We start from the raw sequence: 19,351 nt of genomic DNA, 5'->3' as shown, positions 1-19,351 counted from the left end.
TGGAGTGCGTTAACTGTATGTTGTAAACGTTTATAAAGTGAAATTACTACCAGTTAATTCCTGATTAAATCGAATAGGAGTTAGACGTTGAAACCAATGCTTTCCTTTAATGACAAACGATTTACCCATAAAGTGCACTTCCTTATTTAAAACAATGCAGAAACATAACATTAGTACAACCGGAGATGGTTAAGAGCCTTTAATTTTCGCACCAACATTATGATTACTTTTTTTTTAAATTAAGATATTTTCTGATTTACAGGAAAAAGGTAGAGGAAGTTTATCACCGTAGAGTATAGTACGTATTATTATAATAAGATGGTTGATCAATCTATAATGACAAGTCTTAATTCGTTTTCGTTTTCGTGAAAAACCGTTCCCTCTCAGTTGTTACGAAAAATTTTGGAATGCATATTATCCGAAGTCAACGTTATGTCTTGCGGATGGAATGAATTGTATGTGACGTTCGGCATTTTGTTACAGCTAAAATAACATGGCAATGGGTCCTAAATACAGAATAGATCTGCGTAAGAAATACTGTATGCCTAATTCTACCAAATTTTAATTCAAACATACACTAAAGGGTTTCAAAATATTTTTTGAGAACAAATAATATGTGATTGTTATGCAGGTATTTTATATTGTCTTTTCTGTCTCCCCAACCATATATCAATAAGGAACAATAACAAAAACATAAGAAATATACCTATATTTGTATTTACAACATGTCCAAGTTGATTGCTATGTTCAGTCCCTTCACTGTGCAGAGAGCCATATTCAAGCAAATTATTTAAACGATATTTCATAAACCGGTAATGAGTATCTTTGTTCTGTTTTCAGTCGCCCAAGAAAAATCGTTGAAAAACCAAAGGGTATATATTGATTTTCATTTTTAATATTGTGATCTTAAAAAAATTAATTTATTCACTTGACATACTTGTAGAAATCGATTTTGCACATCATCCTTTACCCTGAGTTAAATCAGCGTTTAAGCTATGTTCAAAGTAATGTCTGCGTTCTGAAAAAGGGTTCAATTTAATCCGGTATATTCTGGAGGGAGTGGTTTACTACAGAAACTGCTGGTAGGCATCAAAACGATTTTGAAACAAAATATAAGCATTCTACCCCAAACAAAACCCCTAGACCCTTAAAATTGTTTGGTTCGGAAATAAATAGTTTACAAACATCCAAATCGCACAAGAATTCATTTTAGTTATCGATTCATTCTTAAATTCACTTGTCCGTTCTCTGTTTAACTAACCCCATTTATCTTTTAGCAATTGAACCTCCTCCAAAAACTGTAATAGTTGAAGAAGTCGAAGAAATTGAAAAGCCTCGTCAATATATCGTGGAAGAAGTCCTTGAAGATCCCCGGATGATGACGTCAAATTCGTATTCCCAATACGGTAATGGCTACGGTTCAGGTTATATGTCAACGGTACCATATTATAACAATGCATATAACAATGGCTATTATTATTAATATAAATAAAGGAATTTGTTTCAAGGATTATTTTATTTCTCTCCTTTGTTCATTTTGATAACCAGCGGCTGCCAGGCAGGATACGCCCACATTTTCGAGAGATGGATAGAGAACAAGCTAAAAAGAAAGTGATTTTTCCTACAATCAAGGGCCATAATTCAGGAAATTACAATTCGATATGCGTAAATATCGAAAGAAACCGAGATCTTTGTGTTATAAACTTACATTTCAAGTTTCAACAAAATCGGATCAAAATTGTGACCTCTAGAGTGTCCACAAGCTAAAAACGCGATTTTTCGTACAATCAGGGGCCATAATCCATGAAGTTGTGGTCCGATACATGTTAATATCGAAAGGAACTGAGATCTTAGGGAGATAAAGCTATATTTCAACTTTCGTTGAAATCGGATAAAAATTGTGACCTGTAGAGTGTCCACAAACAAATTGTGGACGGACGTCCGGACGGACGGACGGACAAACAGGAGCGATGACAATATACGTCCACATGAAAATGAATTATAGGCGTTAATGTAAGAAAATTACTTTAACACTGACACCTAAAAACACAATTATGATCCATTTTTATTTGTTTTTAGTTATCGCCATTTATTCTGTTCTCTTATCGTAAGAATTTTCTTGGTTGAACTTAATTACAACATTCCAACAACACATTAATTTAATCGTAGTTTTATATATCGAATATGTTCCGATACAGCTGAAGTACCAGTATTTATAGATTTTAAATATTTAAATAGATAAATAATGATAAATAAATGTAAGATTTTGATAAAGAGGTAGGAGTTCTTGCTTTGATAGTTCAAAAATAGATAATGAAAAATTATTGAAATTTGAGTCATTTGATTAATTTATTCTGAAGTTTGAAGTTTTGACAAGTACTAGTCCCTTGATAATAAACCAATTCTCATTGTTAGTCATTTTACGGAGTCGGCGTCCATTTTAACGCTACAAGATTATATGACAGTCCACTTCTAATCCAGTCAATATCTCAACCTGTGCCGGATTTATCTATAGTCTTGACAGGTTGCAGTCTAGGGCCTCAACATCTAGGCGTACTCCGGTCAAGATGAATTGTAGACAATTTCATGGGCCTTTCTTAATTAAATGCACTGTAGTCTTTAACCTCTGTAAACCTCCTCGGTTTTAATTAATTTTGTTTAAAACATTCTTCCATATTCCTATAGTCATGAAGGTGGGGGATTGGGTGGGGCCTCATAAGTGTATGGAAGCCTATAACTACGATTCAAAAAATTTCTACTTTTCGCCCCCTCAGGACGTAAAGAGACGCAGTCGCGACAAATTGTGAAATGATGGATCGGGTGTTGCCTCACAAGTATATGGAAGCCTATAACAGTTACTGCCATTCGCGACAAAATGTGAAATGGATTGGGTTGGGGCGGGGCCTCACAAGTGTATGGAAACCTGTAACTACCATTCGCGACATAATGTGAAATGGAATGTAGAGGCTACAGCAACTTCCGCGGTAAACCTCGAAAAGTGGACTGCCCGACAGCGAGCCAAAGTGATAGGTTGCTAATTTCTACTTTTCGATACAAAAATATGACTAAGTTCCGGCATAACGCTACACAAGCAAAAATGGAACTCGAAAAGAAGAAGTGACAAAATGAGGGTCGCTAATTTTCAATTTTCGAGTCGATTTGTCCTTTGTGTGCGTGGTGTCGCCTCACATTGTGTTGTAGCTTCTAATTTCTGACTTTCGCTTACTGAAAAGGCGAAAAGTAAAAGTTACGAATGGTATATAGGCTTCCATAGAAGTGGAATTGTCTCGGGTCTCTCATTTAATCCGACACTGCTATTACTTGTATCATTCTATGCATGTTACATTTACAAATCAATTATTTTTAAAATATATTCCTTTCGCGCCCAAGGTTTTACTTTTATAACAAATGATTAAGAGATAAGTGCAATTATATCAGGAAAATAATATATTGACATTTAAGATCAAGTTGTGAACATGATGAATGATATGGGATTTAGCTTCCTAATTTTCTGCAACAACCGGGATAATGAAGACTGACATATGACATACAGTGTGATATGAGGGACATCTGGCCTGGACATCTGGCCTGCTCTTTTTTCGAGTCCAAATTTTCAAGGGTTCTTTTACGCACAAGGCAATGTGTACACTGAAACTCAGGTTTTAGCACATCAGAAAAATTCGACGTTGTTCCTTGTCAGCACACCCTTAGTCCTGCACCGCTGACAAGGTGAAACCACCCCTGTTAATCCCGAGGAAGTTTCTCGGCCAACCCAGGGATCGAACGCTGTACGCTCAGAGCAACCGCAGCTGATCTGTATACACCATGTATCTAACAGATTTGAGGTTCTTTTTATTACCGGAAATATTATGGTTTTAGTAAACAGAGATACCTGTCATCTGACAATAGGTAATGGGCCTGTAATAGGGAGTAAGCCGTGTGAACAGTCGGATTCTTGATAAAGAAAAAACAACAAAACTTCTATTTTTTTTTCATACTATCCTATTTATGCATGTAGATGTACACTTGTCAACTTAGTTTCTAGAAAATCGCGAGAATCTAGAAAATTTAGGGAATCGGGGGTATCTAAAGAACCCACGACTACCACAGGTACAAGTTACAGTAACCACACCATTTGTGTTTGAATATGAGGCGCTAACACTTTGATTATTTGGACAGCAGAATAGTCGTCCATTAACGGTACTAGTAACAGAACTGTCTGAACAAGCATCTCCTTCCAGGCATTCGGCTGGAAATATAAGATAAATTAATAATATTATTAAGTTAATTTACTTGACTGCGAATGCAAAGACGACCATGATTTACATGTTCCGAAGACAATGAAATGGATATTGGTTATATTTTGGATCTAAAATCTGGTAATTTCTTTATGTCATCTTAGTCCTCTATTAGCCAATCCCATTTACTTAAAAAGATTCACGTCTGAATTTATAGCATGGCATTTGCCCTAAAGACACAATTGCGAAGAAGCTTTGCATGTTATGAAGATAGGTTTCAAACTTACGTGTTGCATTTGTCATTGTCATGACAACGGTGGCCACTCCTACAATCAACAACAACGACAAACTATTCATAATTAACAACTGATCAAACCACTGAAAGATAAGAATAAAAAATAATAGCTATAAGAAGCATTGTGGGAAATATTTCCTCACCAAGCGACCGTAGTTATCATAGTCAAAACGTTTTTTGTTTTTTTTTCATTATTAAGGATATTCGAATAATCATTTCGTTTGCCCAATAGATATCAACATACAACCAAAGGTGTTAGCCATCTGAAATCCTCAAATGGGATGTGGTATTAGAGTTCCTAAGAGTAATATTGCATTTAAGACGTCGAAGCCAACGCATATATGATACGATTCGGACCACATAAATAACCTGTCGACATCTTTGGCCAAGGAACTGGGGTACATCTTAAATCATTAATTGAAATTTTCTAGATTCAGGTCGGCCTGCTGTGGCAGTTTGTAGGTAATTTATTCCATTTAGTTCATGCAGGGAAGAATCGATACCAAAAGACTTTTAACTCCCATTATGTAACACAACAGCGATTTTTTCTGATTGGGTGAACATGGGACGTAAAATTTCAAGAGATCGTATAATGCAACAGCGTTTTTTTTCCTTACTGAGTGATCGTACATGGGATGATCTATTTTAAAAGATAGACAAGAGTTAATATTTTGAATCCGATCCAGGATTGAACAGGCAACCGGTGTAGTTTCCTCCGACCGCTAACGTCCCCTACGCGCAAACGAAATTTTGAAATATAAGTAAACCATATGTAAGTCCCGAAATAACCTATTTTATGTCGAGTGAACGTTAATCCGTTACAACTGAAGATCACACACTTTATAGAAAAAACACTTACCTTTGTCTGACAGTTAATAGTTTAAAGACAATATTTTAACAGATTTAGCCTGGTATTTATACAAAAAGAAATCCAGATCAATCCTATTTAACTAATAAATCATTGACGTCATTTTTATGTGTTAAGTATAATTATAATAAAACAAACACAATCTAGAAGGTCGTCACCTGTGGATTCACATCTTCAAAATGTTCAGGTAGACAATAAAATGAACAGCCCTCTATTATATAGTCAAACGTGATTATTTAACTTTACGGTGTTTGCTTTAAGCAAGACAGCTGGCTATCTGATACATATTTTCGATGTACTCTTAAGGGAGCTAACGGACGCAATATTGTTTGTATATGTCAGCATGATTTAACACCATTATAGCGAATTTGGAAAATGAGTTAAACTGGTACCAGAACGGTGGAGAGGAACTACTTTAGCACCAGTATAACAAACTGGTATTGAGTTTAACATGTATCAGAGAACGGTGGAGGAACAAATATATCTGAACTATGAAGCAAAGGCACATTGCGTAGACAGCCATTTATTATCAAACAATGATCTCCCAATCCCAGCGTAAACACTTAGATATGGGTTGTCCCAATTGCACTCCAAACCACCGGACCTGTGAATGGTCACAAAATCACTAAATGCATTGTCTCTTTTTGCCGACTCTAGCCCTGACCGAATAGGGGTAACATACCTATGTGGTGCAGACATGGAAACTGTTATCTTATGTTTTGTATGGTACAAAATGATGACCGTCCATATATACATTCGCTTTCGTATTAACAGTTGGAATTTGAATTGGTGTGGGCACAGATGCCCCTAACTTTTCATAGTGCTTTGTGTGATGGCGGGTGCGTCCTCATGGTCGAAGGGGCGAAGCCAATCGGACGCAGAAAAGCGCACAGGTGATTCGGGATGTGGAAGTCTTGCTTGTCGAGAACTATTTATTAGACTACCGTAAATGTTAGTTCCTACACCGTACGAGTAGGGCGACAGGAAATGAAAATCGAAAACATATATAAACACATGTAAACACCACTAGACATAAAATTATTCCAAAAACACACAATTGACAGTTCTAAATTAAACACGAAAAGACTATTTCCTTTACTTTGGGACAGCAGTGGGCAAGGAATAGAAAAATCCAGAAAATACTTAAAAACACATGTTTCAAAAACATACATTTGACAGTTTCTAATTCATTTTGAACATGAAATTACTACAAAATTAGGCATGGACGTGTTGGTTTGTCGGGGAACATATTGATCATTTGTTTATGTCAACTGAGGTGAGTGTGGTGTAGTTTCTCACTCCGGCTAAAATTTGATTTGATTTTCTTTATTTATTTATTCAATTTTAAATAATATACTCATTTGTTTTGTTAGGTTTTTGAGGATTTTTTTGGTTTTTTTTAATATTTTTTTGTAAAGGGTGTGGGCGCTCGATATACTGCGAAACACCGAACGGTATACATTTTTTGAATTTAGAAAGTGACATATTGTAAAGAAGTAATGGGTAACAAATTAGCGTCCGTCCGTCTACAACAACTATAATGCATTTCGGTATAAAAAGAAAACGTTACCGCGCGATCCGCAAATTCGCGCTCATATATAAGCTCGATCACAAGGGGTGTCTTTTTAAATTAAAATTTTCTTTGCTGGATGAGAAGTATAATATGATAACAGTAGGAGTCGTGTAATTTGTACATCATGGGCGAAATTGCGATTTGTAATCAAAGGTGTGCATGAAACACATCAATTTACTCTTTAGCTATGTGTATATATGACAGAAGCAATCTGTATTTGTAAACTTGTATTGTCCGTGTAGCACAATGAAATATTCTAACGAATAATAATACTTATTCTAGACGTATAAACATAATATGTATCCATTCAACCTATAAGTGAGTAGTCAGTGAAAGCTAAACGTCTGCCCTTTTATCCTCGGGTTTCGATCTGTTTACATGCGTGTACTAACTGGTAACCTTACATAAATATGTAATAAAGAAAGTTTCAAACTGAATGGTGTATTTACAATATGTGACATTTCTGAAGTATCTATATGGTTTACGTATTTCAAAATGGCGAACGGAAATTAGAAAATAGTATATTAATCAGGTTAAGTCTAAAAGATAGACATTCTATATGAAATGGAGGATTTATATGCGTCTCTCAAACATGAAAAACATCGTCTTGATGGTAAGTGTTATCTGATATTTAATAGAATTTTAATCATATCTTACTACGTCATTGGGCTGTCTATATACTTAAAATTGCATTGAAACAGTATACAAGTCTACAATCCAAGACTACATAGGTTGTTTACCATTCTATCCGCTGAAACAAATGATAAGCGACACCATAGGGACCCATGACAATTTAAACGTTTGATGCCTAAATTAAGCTGTAATGACCCTCTTGATATTGAATAGTGTTGAGAAAAAAGTGTTGAGAGAGAGAGAGAGAGAGAGAGAGAGAGAGAGAGAGAGAGATGGGTTTAACGTCCACTTGACACAAACTAGGTCATTTTGGGACTAACATGGTTTAATTCTATTTCAATAATTTGCTTGCGCGTAGGGGTCTTTAGCAGTGGGAGGAAACCGGAGGACCAGGAGAAAACCCACGAGGTTGGACAGGCGACGCTACTCCTTGTCACGTACAACCGGGGAATCGAAACCACGCCATTTGACTACTATTGATGCCCTTAACTGAGTTTTTAGAAGTCGATTAGAATAAGACTTGTTTGGAACGATAACAGCAACTATACATTTCATTTGCAGATTAGAAGGGATAATTTGAAGAATGAAAAATAGGCATGTTTTGTTGAATACGTTGTATATTCTTTCTTATCTTAATATATCGTTAGCTGTAAGTATTTCACTTGTAATTTAATTTAAATGGAAATTGTCAGATATTAAAGTTGACTATATTGCATGCAATATGCCATGGAGACAAGTTGTAATGGTGCGGTGTCGTGCACATGTGTGTTGGAGAAGGGTTCCGCGGTAGTGGACGTGAGGTTCTTAACCTAATTCACGTAACTAACCGTTTTATTTATTGTGACTTTTTTCTATTCTTAGTTTCGGCTTCTTTGTCTTATTGGGGACCATGTGGTTAAGTGGGTAAGACGGTGACTCGCTAGCATGGAGGTCGGGTGTTCGATCCCTGCATTGGCCGAGAAAGTTCATCCAGATTTTCCAGCGTGGTTTCCCCTTGTCAGGGATGCAGGACGGAGGGTCTGACAAGGACAATTGTCTAGTCGTTCGGATGACGAAAAACCGAGGTCCCGTGTACACATTGGCGTGCACGTAAAAGATCCCTTGGTAGTTGGAATTCGATATAAGAGTAGGCCGTAGTGCCGCTGTCCGGGCAAAATTTACCTCATAGCACACTGTATGGCGTATGCCCGTCTTCATTAGCCCAGTTTAGGAGCAGAACTGTAGGACGTTAAACCCCATTTCATTTCATTTCATTTCTTTATCTTATTTGTGCTCTTTTGCTTGTCCTGTTAAAATGTAGTTCTTAAAAAGGAGAACATGTTAATCTTTCACCAGGTGCCTGTTATAGACAATCGACCCATTGTGTTCAACCTGTTTGAGGGTACAGTGAAAAAAACAGAGCTGGGTTGTATAACATGTACCCCGACTACACCAGGTCAGCCATATGATATTAAAATACAGGACGTTTCGCCAGCAATTCCGTGTGGGCCGAGATGTTTCGGTTTGTGGAATAAAAATCCAGCTCCCACTTTAGGTAAGTTATTTATTGCCTGTTGCATTTTCAAGAGGAGTTAACTCCTATCACATGTTGCAGAAAACTAAAAAAGAAACGTGACTTCATCAGTCTTACACTTTTGTGGCGGTCAGCCACGCAAGAAAAGGTGATATTTATATAGTCAAAAAAGGAAGGTATGTATAATTTGCAGATGATGGAATGAACATTAAATGCCAATAAGGAAGATTAGACGGGGGTGGGGATGCTTTCTCCGCATCAGTGGGACCTATAATTTGTTTTACAAAGAAATGGTTACAATATGCAAATAAAGGATTACAGTAAGGGCGGGGGGGGGAGGGGGGGCGGGGGTACAGAAACAAACGTAAGGTTACAATAAGCAAAGGACTGGTTACAATAAACAAACGAATGGTTAAAATAAGCACAAGACTTGTTACAATAAGCACATATTAAGATCGTGAAGCTGGCCGGAACTTTACATTTCGTCGTAGCCTTTTTTTTTCACAAATTGTAAATATTACTGCTGAAAAGACGAACTGTGGACAAATAAATCTGCCATGCCTAATATTAAATCAACAATTGCCAATTGTGGGGTTTATTTGTCATTATTATAATGAAATAATAAATAATGTGCCATGTATTTGGTTTTATAGATTTCTGCATGTATTTTATACCACGTCAAGGAGCGCCACTTTCATATCAAACAACACAGAAATACACTATCACTATTGTATGTGGAGATGATACAGCAGATAAAGCAACAACGATAGTAGATATACATCTCATACCAAACCAGCCACCTAGGTTTCCTTCATCGTTTGGTAAGTTACAAACCGGGAATATGAATCACATTATTAATCCTATTATTATTTCCGTAAATCGATGCTGAGATATAATAAATTGTGTTTATTACTGTCTACAGTTGAACCAAAATTGAAAGTAAGATTACTGACAAACCAACCAATCTGATTAAAATAAAGCTCTATATTTCCCGTCGTTTTTTTTCATACTTTCTATGGCCTCCACTACATGAAGATCTGACAAGATGTAGTGACAGGTCATGTCAGGGGTCATACGGGTGACTTTTGACCCTATGATGTCAGACATTTGATTAACCAATCAGAGTTGATGTTTCAAGTGGGTATTTGGAAATACCACTTTTGCTTTGTTTTCGCTGCGAATGTCTACCGACAGTTCTGTCCATGATATGAATACGAAATAGGATCTGTGTTTTAATCAGATTGCAAACGAGTTTAAAGTAAACAGAAGCCGAATCGAAAGGAGTTTTCCTCTACCACAGATCAGCCCAATTTAAAACTTTATTTGACCTAAATCAAAGAGGTTTAATTCCTTTCATTTTTCAGATAGAGGTGACATATCTAATACCAAATCTCTTACGGCTGGTACCACGATATTGTTGGCCAACGCCCAGGATGCTGACGTAACAACAAATGATGACGTCTTATCATACTTTATGACGGCTACTCCTGATCAAGGATTATTTGAAATAGGGCAAAGTATGAACTTTTGATTTTACCAAAAAATGTGACCCGTGTCAGTTGTGGGGTTGATTAAACATTATTGTTGAGCAGAAGGACCCTTGACTCCCAACGAACATGCCATGGGTTGAATTCTCGACGAGAGCAGAGAGGAACCTTCGGGATTTTCACCAATTAGTTGGTGGGCGAACACGCCACGGTTCATGCACCCTCCCCGTTTTTACATTTCATACGCAACCATTGTTAGTCTCAAATTGGTCGAAATATGGTGTTGTCGGGACAGCTATTCCATTCCAGCAGACTTTGTTTTACAACAGCAGGTACCAGAAGCTGATTTGTTAACGGTATGGTCAAATTAGACAAGGTATCACACACCATGATGAAGAAGAACCGTTACCCTGGAATTTTATCCATTAAGCTGTTTGTATTGGCAGTGGTTTATAATTTAACCATTGGATCATGGCGACATCGGCCTGGACGAGATACGCTAATTGGTGCATAAACCAAAAATAGTAATTAGTCACGAAATGGCTAACCTGGATATAAATTAAATTGTTAAAATTCATTTTCAGGCGATGGTCAAATACGATTAAAGCAAGATACACGTCAAGTTTGTAGTATTACGTCACCAACGATATTAGACATAACAGTACGTGACAATGCTAATGTAGTAGACACCAAAAAAACGGAGTTACATTTTGCAGGTAGGACGAATTGAAAAACAAAATCAATACTGACACGTTGAGAAGGCGGTGAGAGGAGTGGGTCGTGGCCTTATAGTGTCCCTGAATATTTAGTCAATCTTTCAGTATTGTGGATTAAAAGGGCACTTGATTTTTATGGGGAGAACCAGGCACCCATCACCTCTAATTTATAGTTGGGAAGGAGTTACCGCTGCGGTATTCATTCGGAATTTCCAGTAAGTGCAAGCGTACAAATGCAATAAATAATTACAAATTAATAGTCAACAACAACGTTTAAAAAATCGATACGATTGATCTTTTAATCTTTCGAAATAAAACAATTAGTAAGAAAAAATTTGCCTTATCGACCTTATTAAAAAATTATGCAACACCTGTCAAAGTATCGCCATGTTGTATAAGATGTTATTTAGTTAGATATGACTAGCCAGCTAAACTGATTGCTTCTTTCTGGTCCATCTAGAGGAGATAATGACTTCGTACGCGTGTTTCTGATAGATTACATAGTTCTCACCGCGGTTAATTATTATGTGTTGAAAGTATAATTATGTATACGGGGTTCGACTATTCCCTTAAAGTTGACCATATGTTTTCAGGTGTAACCTGAAACGACATTTTCACCATTATATTTTCAGATGTACCAGAGCCACCCAGCATAACTAATATAAATAAAGTTATATTTGTATCTGAATCAACTCCAATATTGACAGCTATACAAACACTTACACCCAGTACAACAGTTTCATATAATTATGAAGCAGCACCCTCAAGATATAATAGTTATTTCACTATTAATGGTAAGAAAAACTTCTTATCCTGTTATATTGTTGCAATTGAGAAATTGGGTTAAACAGATATCTTGATATATTTAAACATGCATTATGCAAGAGCAAAAATCTGCTTATTACAAATCTTTCTTTAGGCCTGAAATGTTATCTAAATTATCAATTAGACATTAATTAACTTATCCAGACCATAATAAAATCTCGATGTTAAGGTTAGCATTCGATGTTGGCTGGATTAGATTCCTATATGCCGCTTAACGGCCATTGATAATTAAATCAAAACAGTGAATAATCGAGACTATGCTGTTTATATTAATGATTTTAGTAATGATGACCGAGACTATGCGAAAATTTCACCCGCTTCGTTCTCGGCTCATAGTGGATCAATTTGACTGAAATTTTCAGCAAATTACCTTTACACTATCTAGTTTTTAACTATTATAGCGAGAACTGCCATCTCTTTATCTTATCTCCCATAAAGTATCTTTAACAAATGGTGTTATTATTGTGCTATATTGTTGTGGGCAACGATTCAGTACGAACGCAACTTTCGAATAAGACCATAGGCTTTTCTGGGGGGGGGGGGTCTGAATATACTTGGACCCCCCCAAAAAATTTACATAGTAGGCCCAAACTCCTATTTATTTACAACAATTATTAGGATTAGTTAAGATTATATCTGTATAAAACCTGTACATATCCCAATATGGTTTACATTGCTAAAATTAAACACAGAGAGAATCATCCTGGAAACATGTTTGAAGTGAAAAGTAACTGTGTTCCATAAAATTGTGTCTAGTTAGCCTGTCAGTAATATTTTGTTAATTTTTTTCTGCCACTTATCAGAGTGAATCGCATGTAGGTACCCAAAAACATTATCGCCTAAACCAAATATTTATCGCCCGCTCAGCCAGCAACGTAACCATAATGCTTTTGCACGCGGTGTCTTGGTAGACAGCATGGCCACATGGTGTTTGTTTATATTTTTTAGGGGTTTTAAAAATGAGTTAGGGTTAGGGTTAGGGGTTAGGGTTGCGGACCCCCCCCACCCCAATATATATTTCACGGCTACGCCTCTGGCAATAACTGTTGCTCCATATTACTTTCCTAACCATTTTTCGGATGTTCGTTTCTTCATATTTCTTTCCTAATTATTTTTCCGATATTTTCATTACCTCTTCGGTATTAGCCCGGTTGGAGGACGTTGGTCGACGTCAGTAATCCGTAGATGAATATTGGTCCACTCCAGATTAGACTGTCAGTCAAAACATGTGATACAGAAAATTCCTTGAAATGTTTTAGAAGGCACAGATTATCCAGGTAGTTAGTTGTCTAATCAAGGTCTGTGTTACTGTTACGCTGTCGTCATCAGCTCCGCCTAGTGCGCTTTTCGTTTATGTTAATTAACAAACGAATAAACGGAACGCCATATGTGTTTACATTTCAGCAAATGTATTAGAATTATCTAAACAGTTAAACTATGAAGAAGAAACATTTATAAACCTAACGATATATACACAGGATGGTTTCTGTGTTGGTTCTAACTGGCTGGGCATCAGTGTTGACAATGTTAACGATCCCCCTACTCTTACCACGGCTACAACTATATTTGTTGAAAACGAGGGCATGGTAAGTTATACAATGTTGTTTACCTCCCTATTTCTGTGAACACGAGTTCACCAGAGGGAAATATCGGTAATTACCGCTGGAAGATATTTTTCCTAGGAGAGAATTCCAGTGCACATGTTTTGCCTAAAGTTCGGTCACGCGATACAGCAAAATAGTATTATAAGATGGCGTCCACGGGACTTACAAGTCCGCAAAAGCACATCCTTCTAAGGTAACGACCACAGCAGCAGCATAATACATAACGTGGATTCGTGAAATTTAAAATTGGTGATTGTTTGTTCATGTTTAAAAAGGTGAGATCTAGCCCCGAGTTCATAAAACATTCTCAGACTTAAGTTATGTATTTACTCAACTATCAATCACTGTTTATGAGAAATATCTTTGATCCAGAAACACAAAAGTCTTATAAAGGGCTATATTTTAGTTAAAATAAGGCCAACGATTTTGAGTAAATTCTAAACTTACATCGGAGAATGCTTTGTGAACTCAGGGCCATGTTTTCTAACAAGGGGAAAAAAGAAATGTGGTAGTTGGTAGTTTTCAACATGGGGGGGGGGGGTGAATGGCCGAATGGTTAGCACGTGCGCGCTGTATCATGAGGTCTGCCATTGAATCAGCTGGCGTGGTTTCGATTCCCCGGTTGTACGTGACAAGGAGTAGGGTCGCCTGCCCAACCTCTCTCTCCTCCCTCTCTCCCTCTCTCTCTCTCTCTCAGCATGACGTATATACATGGCCTAGATATCAGTTTGACTAAGAACAAATTTAAACTAAGCGGACCCTATCTCAACACTAAAAAGGGTTGACCTATTGACCTATTTTCCAAGGAAATATGAAATGAAATGGGGTTTAACGTCCTAATGTTCTGCTCCGACTGGGCTAACGAAGACGGGTCCAGGAATATAACAAACAGTATCCGATTATATTACCATTTTGAAAGAGCGTTACATTTTCCTCCTGTATGCGTGAATTGTCGATGGCTGAGTACAGTCATTTATTCTCAATGACCTAAGCACATAAAGGGCTCAATAGAAAATTATTTTAATAAATCGACGCTACTGTTTTGGCCCAATTCAAATGCAGATCGTAATTTTGCCCTTTAATATTTCAGGTGAACTTTGACCCAGGTTTTGTGGCTATAGATGAAGATAGAGGTGATAGATTGGTTTATTCCTTTCTTTCTGCCAGTAGTGTATTTGCAATCAACCCTAATACCGGTAGAATAAGATCACTGGGTAATCTAGATTTAGATATTCTGAATGTCCAGTCTCAGGACTATATCTTGGATGTGCAGGTAAACATCGTGTGCATTATTGTCACTATGAAGTGATAACGGCCATATATTTTTAGACATATTTTTATTCTATTGCAATTTTAAAATGCTTACATAATAAGCAAGGCCTATTCCAACGACCTCTGTTTGATATTAGTTAGCATATACAATTTTTATAACATTCCTATACTGTACAGAAGCAGGCTATTATATTAAGAAAAAATATTTTTGACATCTTCTCCTTAACCTCGTAATTTGTCTTGAGCGATAAACGCAAGTAACTGAATCTTGACCAATGTTTTACGTCCCTGTGGAAAGTGAACAACTCTCAGACAACTTTGCCCAGTCCTGTACAGTGAAGCTATGTGGTACGTGCAGATAATTAAAAAGCAGCAAATGCTGTAAACAACCAAACGAAGCTTAAGAGGAGGTTGTCAAAGTGCACTAGTCTGAGTTAACGACAGATAATTCCAAGTACTATGAATGATATTCGAGAAGCTCGTCTCCAACACCCACGTTGGTATATTCTTTGAGAACGTATCACGGAGCTAAATTAGGCAGATTGGAACTAAAATATAGGACTTTTAAGCTCCTTTATCAACAGATTTGTTCACTGGAACATATTTTTTTTATTTCTGTTATCCGATATACTGTAGTTATTTAATCATGTATTTTCTCTACCATACAGGTATCCGATGGAGTAGCATCAGCAGTATCTCAAATTAGAGTTACTATAAAAGATATCAATGATAATAGACCAGTTATAGTTGGAGCTTCAGGATATTCCTACCTTAGAATGGATTGTAACGACACAGAACTTTTGGGCACCATGGTGGCATTCGACAACGACAGGGGTTTGTATAATTTAATGGTTTCGGATGTATTTCCATGGAGACAGAGAATCTTTCTCACATCCAGCTGCCATTTAGCTAATCACGGTAGAGCATATGTCTGTAGTAGTCGAAATTAAACTTGGATAACAAAATATTCCCATAATTAAAATGACCAATGCCGTCAATATAGTTTTTCAGTACGTAGCCTACCTCGTGTAATTTCGTTCAATATCCTGATTGCAAAAGTGAGAGAGAGAGAAATGGGGTTTAACGTCCACTCGACACAAACTAGGTCATTTCGGGACTTACATATGGTTTAATTTTATTTCATTAATTCGCTTGAGCGTAGGGGTCTTTAGCAGTGGGAGGAAACCGGAGGACCCGGAGAAAACCCACGAGGTTGGACAGGCGACCCTACTCCTTGTCAATGCCACGTACAACCGGGGAATCAAAACCACGCCAGTTGACTCAATGACAGACGTTATGATACAGCGCGCACACGCTAACCATTTAGCCATCCAACCTCCCGATCGCAAAAGTACGGTACTGTATTACCAGAAGAATTCTACAGTGAGGTTTCTTGACTCAGTAATTGCCATTTCCAGGTATCAATGGTATGTTTGGGTTCACTGGAGGTAATAGTGGTCCACTAACAGTTACCAAGGATGGTAGAACATTTATGGTTGGCAACCCACCAACCGGTGGTTATTTTGTTCAAGTAAGTACATGGGTAGTGCTTGACTCAACGAGATTTTTAATCAGAATTGTTGTTAAGATGCTTTGGGTTTGGAACAACATACGTTCCCATAATGAAGTACCACGTTATAAAGCTCTATAGAACCAGCATATCCTTCGGCATCACGAATGGCCATCAGTGATAACAGCGCTACCCTAGTCATTTCTGATCCATGTGCTAGATTGCATTTCAGTCATAACATTTATGAAAGTCAGTGGTGAACACGATATAAAGCTTATAATTTTACCTTAAAGGTGTCAGCAGTTGACCATGGAACGGATCCTGGTCCATTAACAAGCACCACACAAGCAACCGTATCATTAGTGGTACTTCCGTGTCCAGTTCCAACGACAGAATTTACCACAGAGGTCACAACACCATTATTTACAGGAGAAACGTCTCCTATTCTTCCTATTCCTGACGGTCAGATGAGTTTTTTCTCCCGGCCAGAAAATATACCATGGTTAATAGCAGCCGGTATTCTTGGCTTGTTGCTTCTCCTCTTAGTTTTCTATGTTATCTACAGATTGTGTTGTGCCAGAGAATTACCGGCCTTCCCCAAAAAACCGTAAGTTGATATCTTTTAAAATATGTTTTATTTCTCAAATCCATACCTAGACTTGCTAGACCTCCCAGACCTCCCGTGTTAAAAGACAGGCTATGATTTTCGTAGTACATGTATACTTTATGGGCGAGACTTAAACACCATGCCTTCATTCTCCTATAATACTTCCTGTCTGAAACGAATCTATTACATAAAGGTTGTGGCAGTTCGCATTTTATACACCACGCCATCATTCTCCTATAATACTTCCGATCTGAGACCAATCTATTACATAAAGGTTGTGGCAGTTCGCATTTTATACACCACGCCATCATTCTCCTATAATACTTCCGATCTGAGACCAATCTATTACATAAAGGTTGTGGCAGTTCGCATTTTATACACCACGCCATCATTCTCCTATAATACTTCCGATCTGAGACCAATCTATTACATAAAGGTAGTGGCAGTTCGCAATTTATACAGGGTTACATAACAATTAGAGTTCGCAATTTATAAAGGGGCACAATTTCAGTTAGTGAGGCAACATCAAAAAGGATAGTAGTGTTTCGTAATATATTATACTAGTAATGGGTTGGTGAATTAGCCACAAGTTTCTTCATACAGTCAAAACCTTACTATCAAACACTAAATGAAATGAATGAAATGAAATGGGGTTTAACGTCCTATTGTTATATCCAACATCTTTTTGTACAGATCAGTGGTGAATTGAAACTATTTAATATTTTTCAGCGTTACTACACCGCCACCTGGACGAAATCAGTCAAAGGCCAAAGGAAAAAATGGACAAAAGCGAACATCGTCCACACAAAGAAATGGCGAATTAAAAGAGAAACAACAAAATAAAGGAAACAACGAAAAGTTAAACTCTGATCGTCCACGGCCCCCTAATCAGCAAGATCACCCATCTCGTGGTCGTGTGATTAACCATTTTCCTGATGCACCACCCCACGCACCCCCTGCTAATCCACCACCTCGCCCACCGGATGATACTCGAACTATGACTCCATATAAACTTGATAATGAACCAATTTTAAAGTAAGTTACATCCAAAAGTAAAATGGTTAATGCCATTTCAATTGATAAGTAATCTATTTTATTGTTACAAAACCCAAAATTTTAGATTATCTACATAAACACAAAATGTTGTTTTCTGTTTTCAGGGTACTTCTTTACAAAATGGATTTTTATGAGTCGGGGTGGGGGGGGGGAGTATTTTCTGCTAGTGTTTTTTTTTATAAAATAGAAAATGGTCGTATTCTGATTTCACATTTCGTACTAGTATATTTTTACAAAATGGACGATTATTAAATATTTTTCAGTGACTTATATAAACCTAGAACAGACAACAATAACCCTTATGAATTCTGGAGAGGTTGTAAGTATTTAAGCCTTTTATATAATACAGTTAATATTGTGAAGTTTATTTTTGTATTACTATTGCGATTTAGATCATACGGTCTTTAATTCAGTTCCAAAATAAGATGACTTTAACTTGAACCTTTGACACAATACGTTTATCAACAAGAGAAATGATTATATGATTTTATTTTTTAATGTTTCAGCAACTGATGATAATATTGTGTCCAGTCGACAAATTAAAGTCTCGCCTAAATACTAACGGCTATTTAAACAGAGAAAGCACTAGGGAAATATCGCCGAACAATTCAAGCTTTACTCACATTCGTTGACGTAACAATTAAGGGTTCTCGGTGCCATAGAGAAAAGACAACCTGAGACGAGTAGTATTGTATTCCCCATAAGAAGACCCTTTATAAAATGCTCACTTGCACTTGGACATGGTATTTCAGTCAAGATGATGTTTTGTTGGTTATAATTTATTATATTTGTAAATATTTCTCGTATTAAAAATATGAAAATTGCTTTCCATGTTTTTATATATTAATTAGACAAGTAATTAGAACAGTGATTCTCAACCAGTGTGCCGCGGCATACAGGTGTGCCGCGAGATCTTCCTAAGTGTGCCGCGAAATTTTGAACGGCACACTAAGAAAATGAGAAAAACAACGTAATCCCAATTGAGTATTCACTGGTGTCCACTGATAAGTTCGTAGCTGTGTTTTCTTCTTTTATATAGTTTGAGTCCTTCTATGTGTCTATGACTAGTCTCTGTCTACGGATGTATCCGTCTGACTTACCATGTTTTTATTAAGCAAAAAATTCAAATATTTTTCATATATATATATATATAT

The 19,351-nt window shown here is 36.9% G+C and overlaps 1 protein-coding gene and 1 long non-coding RNA gene across 2 annotated transcripts; both read left to right on the top strand.

Annotated features, from left to right (window-relative positions):
• The first annotated feature begins 262 nt into the window (after positions 1 to 262).
• LOC130013025 (uncharacterized) lies at positions 263 to 1,403 on the top strand. The gene is made up of 3 exons (XR_008788301.1): positions 263 to 298; positions 841 to 872; positions 1,278 to 1,403. It is a non-coding gene; the product is annotated as an uncharacterized LOC130013025 (long non-coding RNA).
• Positions 1,404 to 7,329: 5,926 nt separating this feature from the next.
• LOC126822443 (protocadherin-9) lies at positions 7,330 to 19,021 on the top strand. Its single transcript, XM_050551367.2, has 15 exons — positions 7,330 to 7,587; positions 8,169 to 8,256; positions 8,943 to 9,141; positions 9,774 to 9,941; positions 10,485 to 10,637; positions 11,192 to 11,323; positions 11,956 to 12,117; positions 13,553 to 13,734; positions 14,843 to 15,025; positions 15,693 to 15,858; positions 16,443 to 16,555; positions 16,828 to 17,141; positions 17,871 to 18,176; positions 18,461 to 18,516; positions 18,704 to 19,021. Exons 2-15 carry the CDS (start codon positions 8,191 to 8,193, stop codon positions 18,757 to 18,759), a joined length of 2,256 nt encoding a protein of 751 aa, XP_050407324.1. The 5' UTR covers positions 7,330 to 7,587; positions 8,169 to 8,190; the 3' UTR covers positions 18,760 to 19,021.
• Positions 19,022 to 19,351: the final 330 nt, after the last annotated feature.

The sequence above is a fragment of the Patella vulgata genome, chromosome 1 (assembly GCF_932274485.2).
Source record: "Patella vulgata chromosome 1, xgPatVulg1.2, whole genome shotgun sequence".
NCBI classification, from domain to species: domain Eukaryota; kingdom Metazoa; phylum Mollusca; class Gastropoda; family Patellidae; genus Patella; species Patella vulgata.
This window is presented reverse-complemented; position numbering and strand designations above follow the sequence as displayed.

Bases quoted from the DNA above. Each gene is read 5' to 3' on its own strand.
- LOC126822443 (XM_050551367.2), top strand. From the start codon at position 8,191: ATGAAAAATAGGCATGTTTTGTTGAATACGTTGTATATTCTTTCTTAT. The intron at 10,638-11,191 runs GTATGAACTTTT...ATTCATTTTCAG, and splicing joins ATTATTTGAAATAGGGCAAA to GCGATGGTCAAATACGATTA. The intron at 15,859-16,442 runs GTTTGTATAATT...TGCCATTTCCAG, and splicing joins GGCATTCGACAACGACAGGG to GTATCAATGGTATGTTTGGG.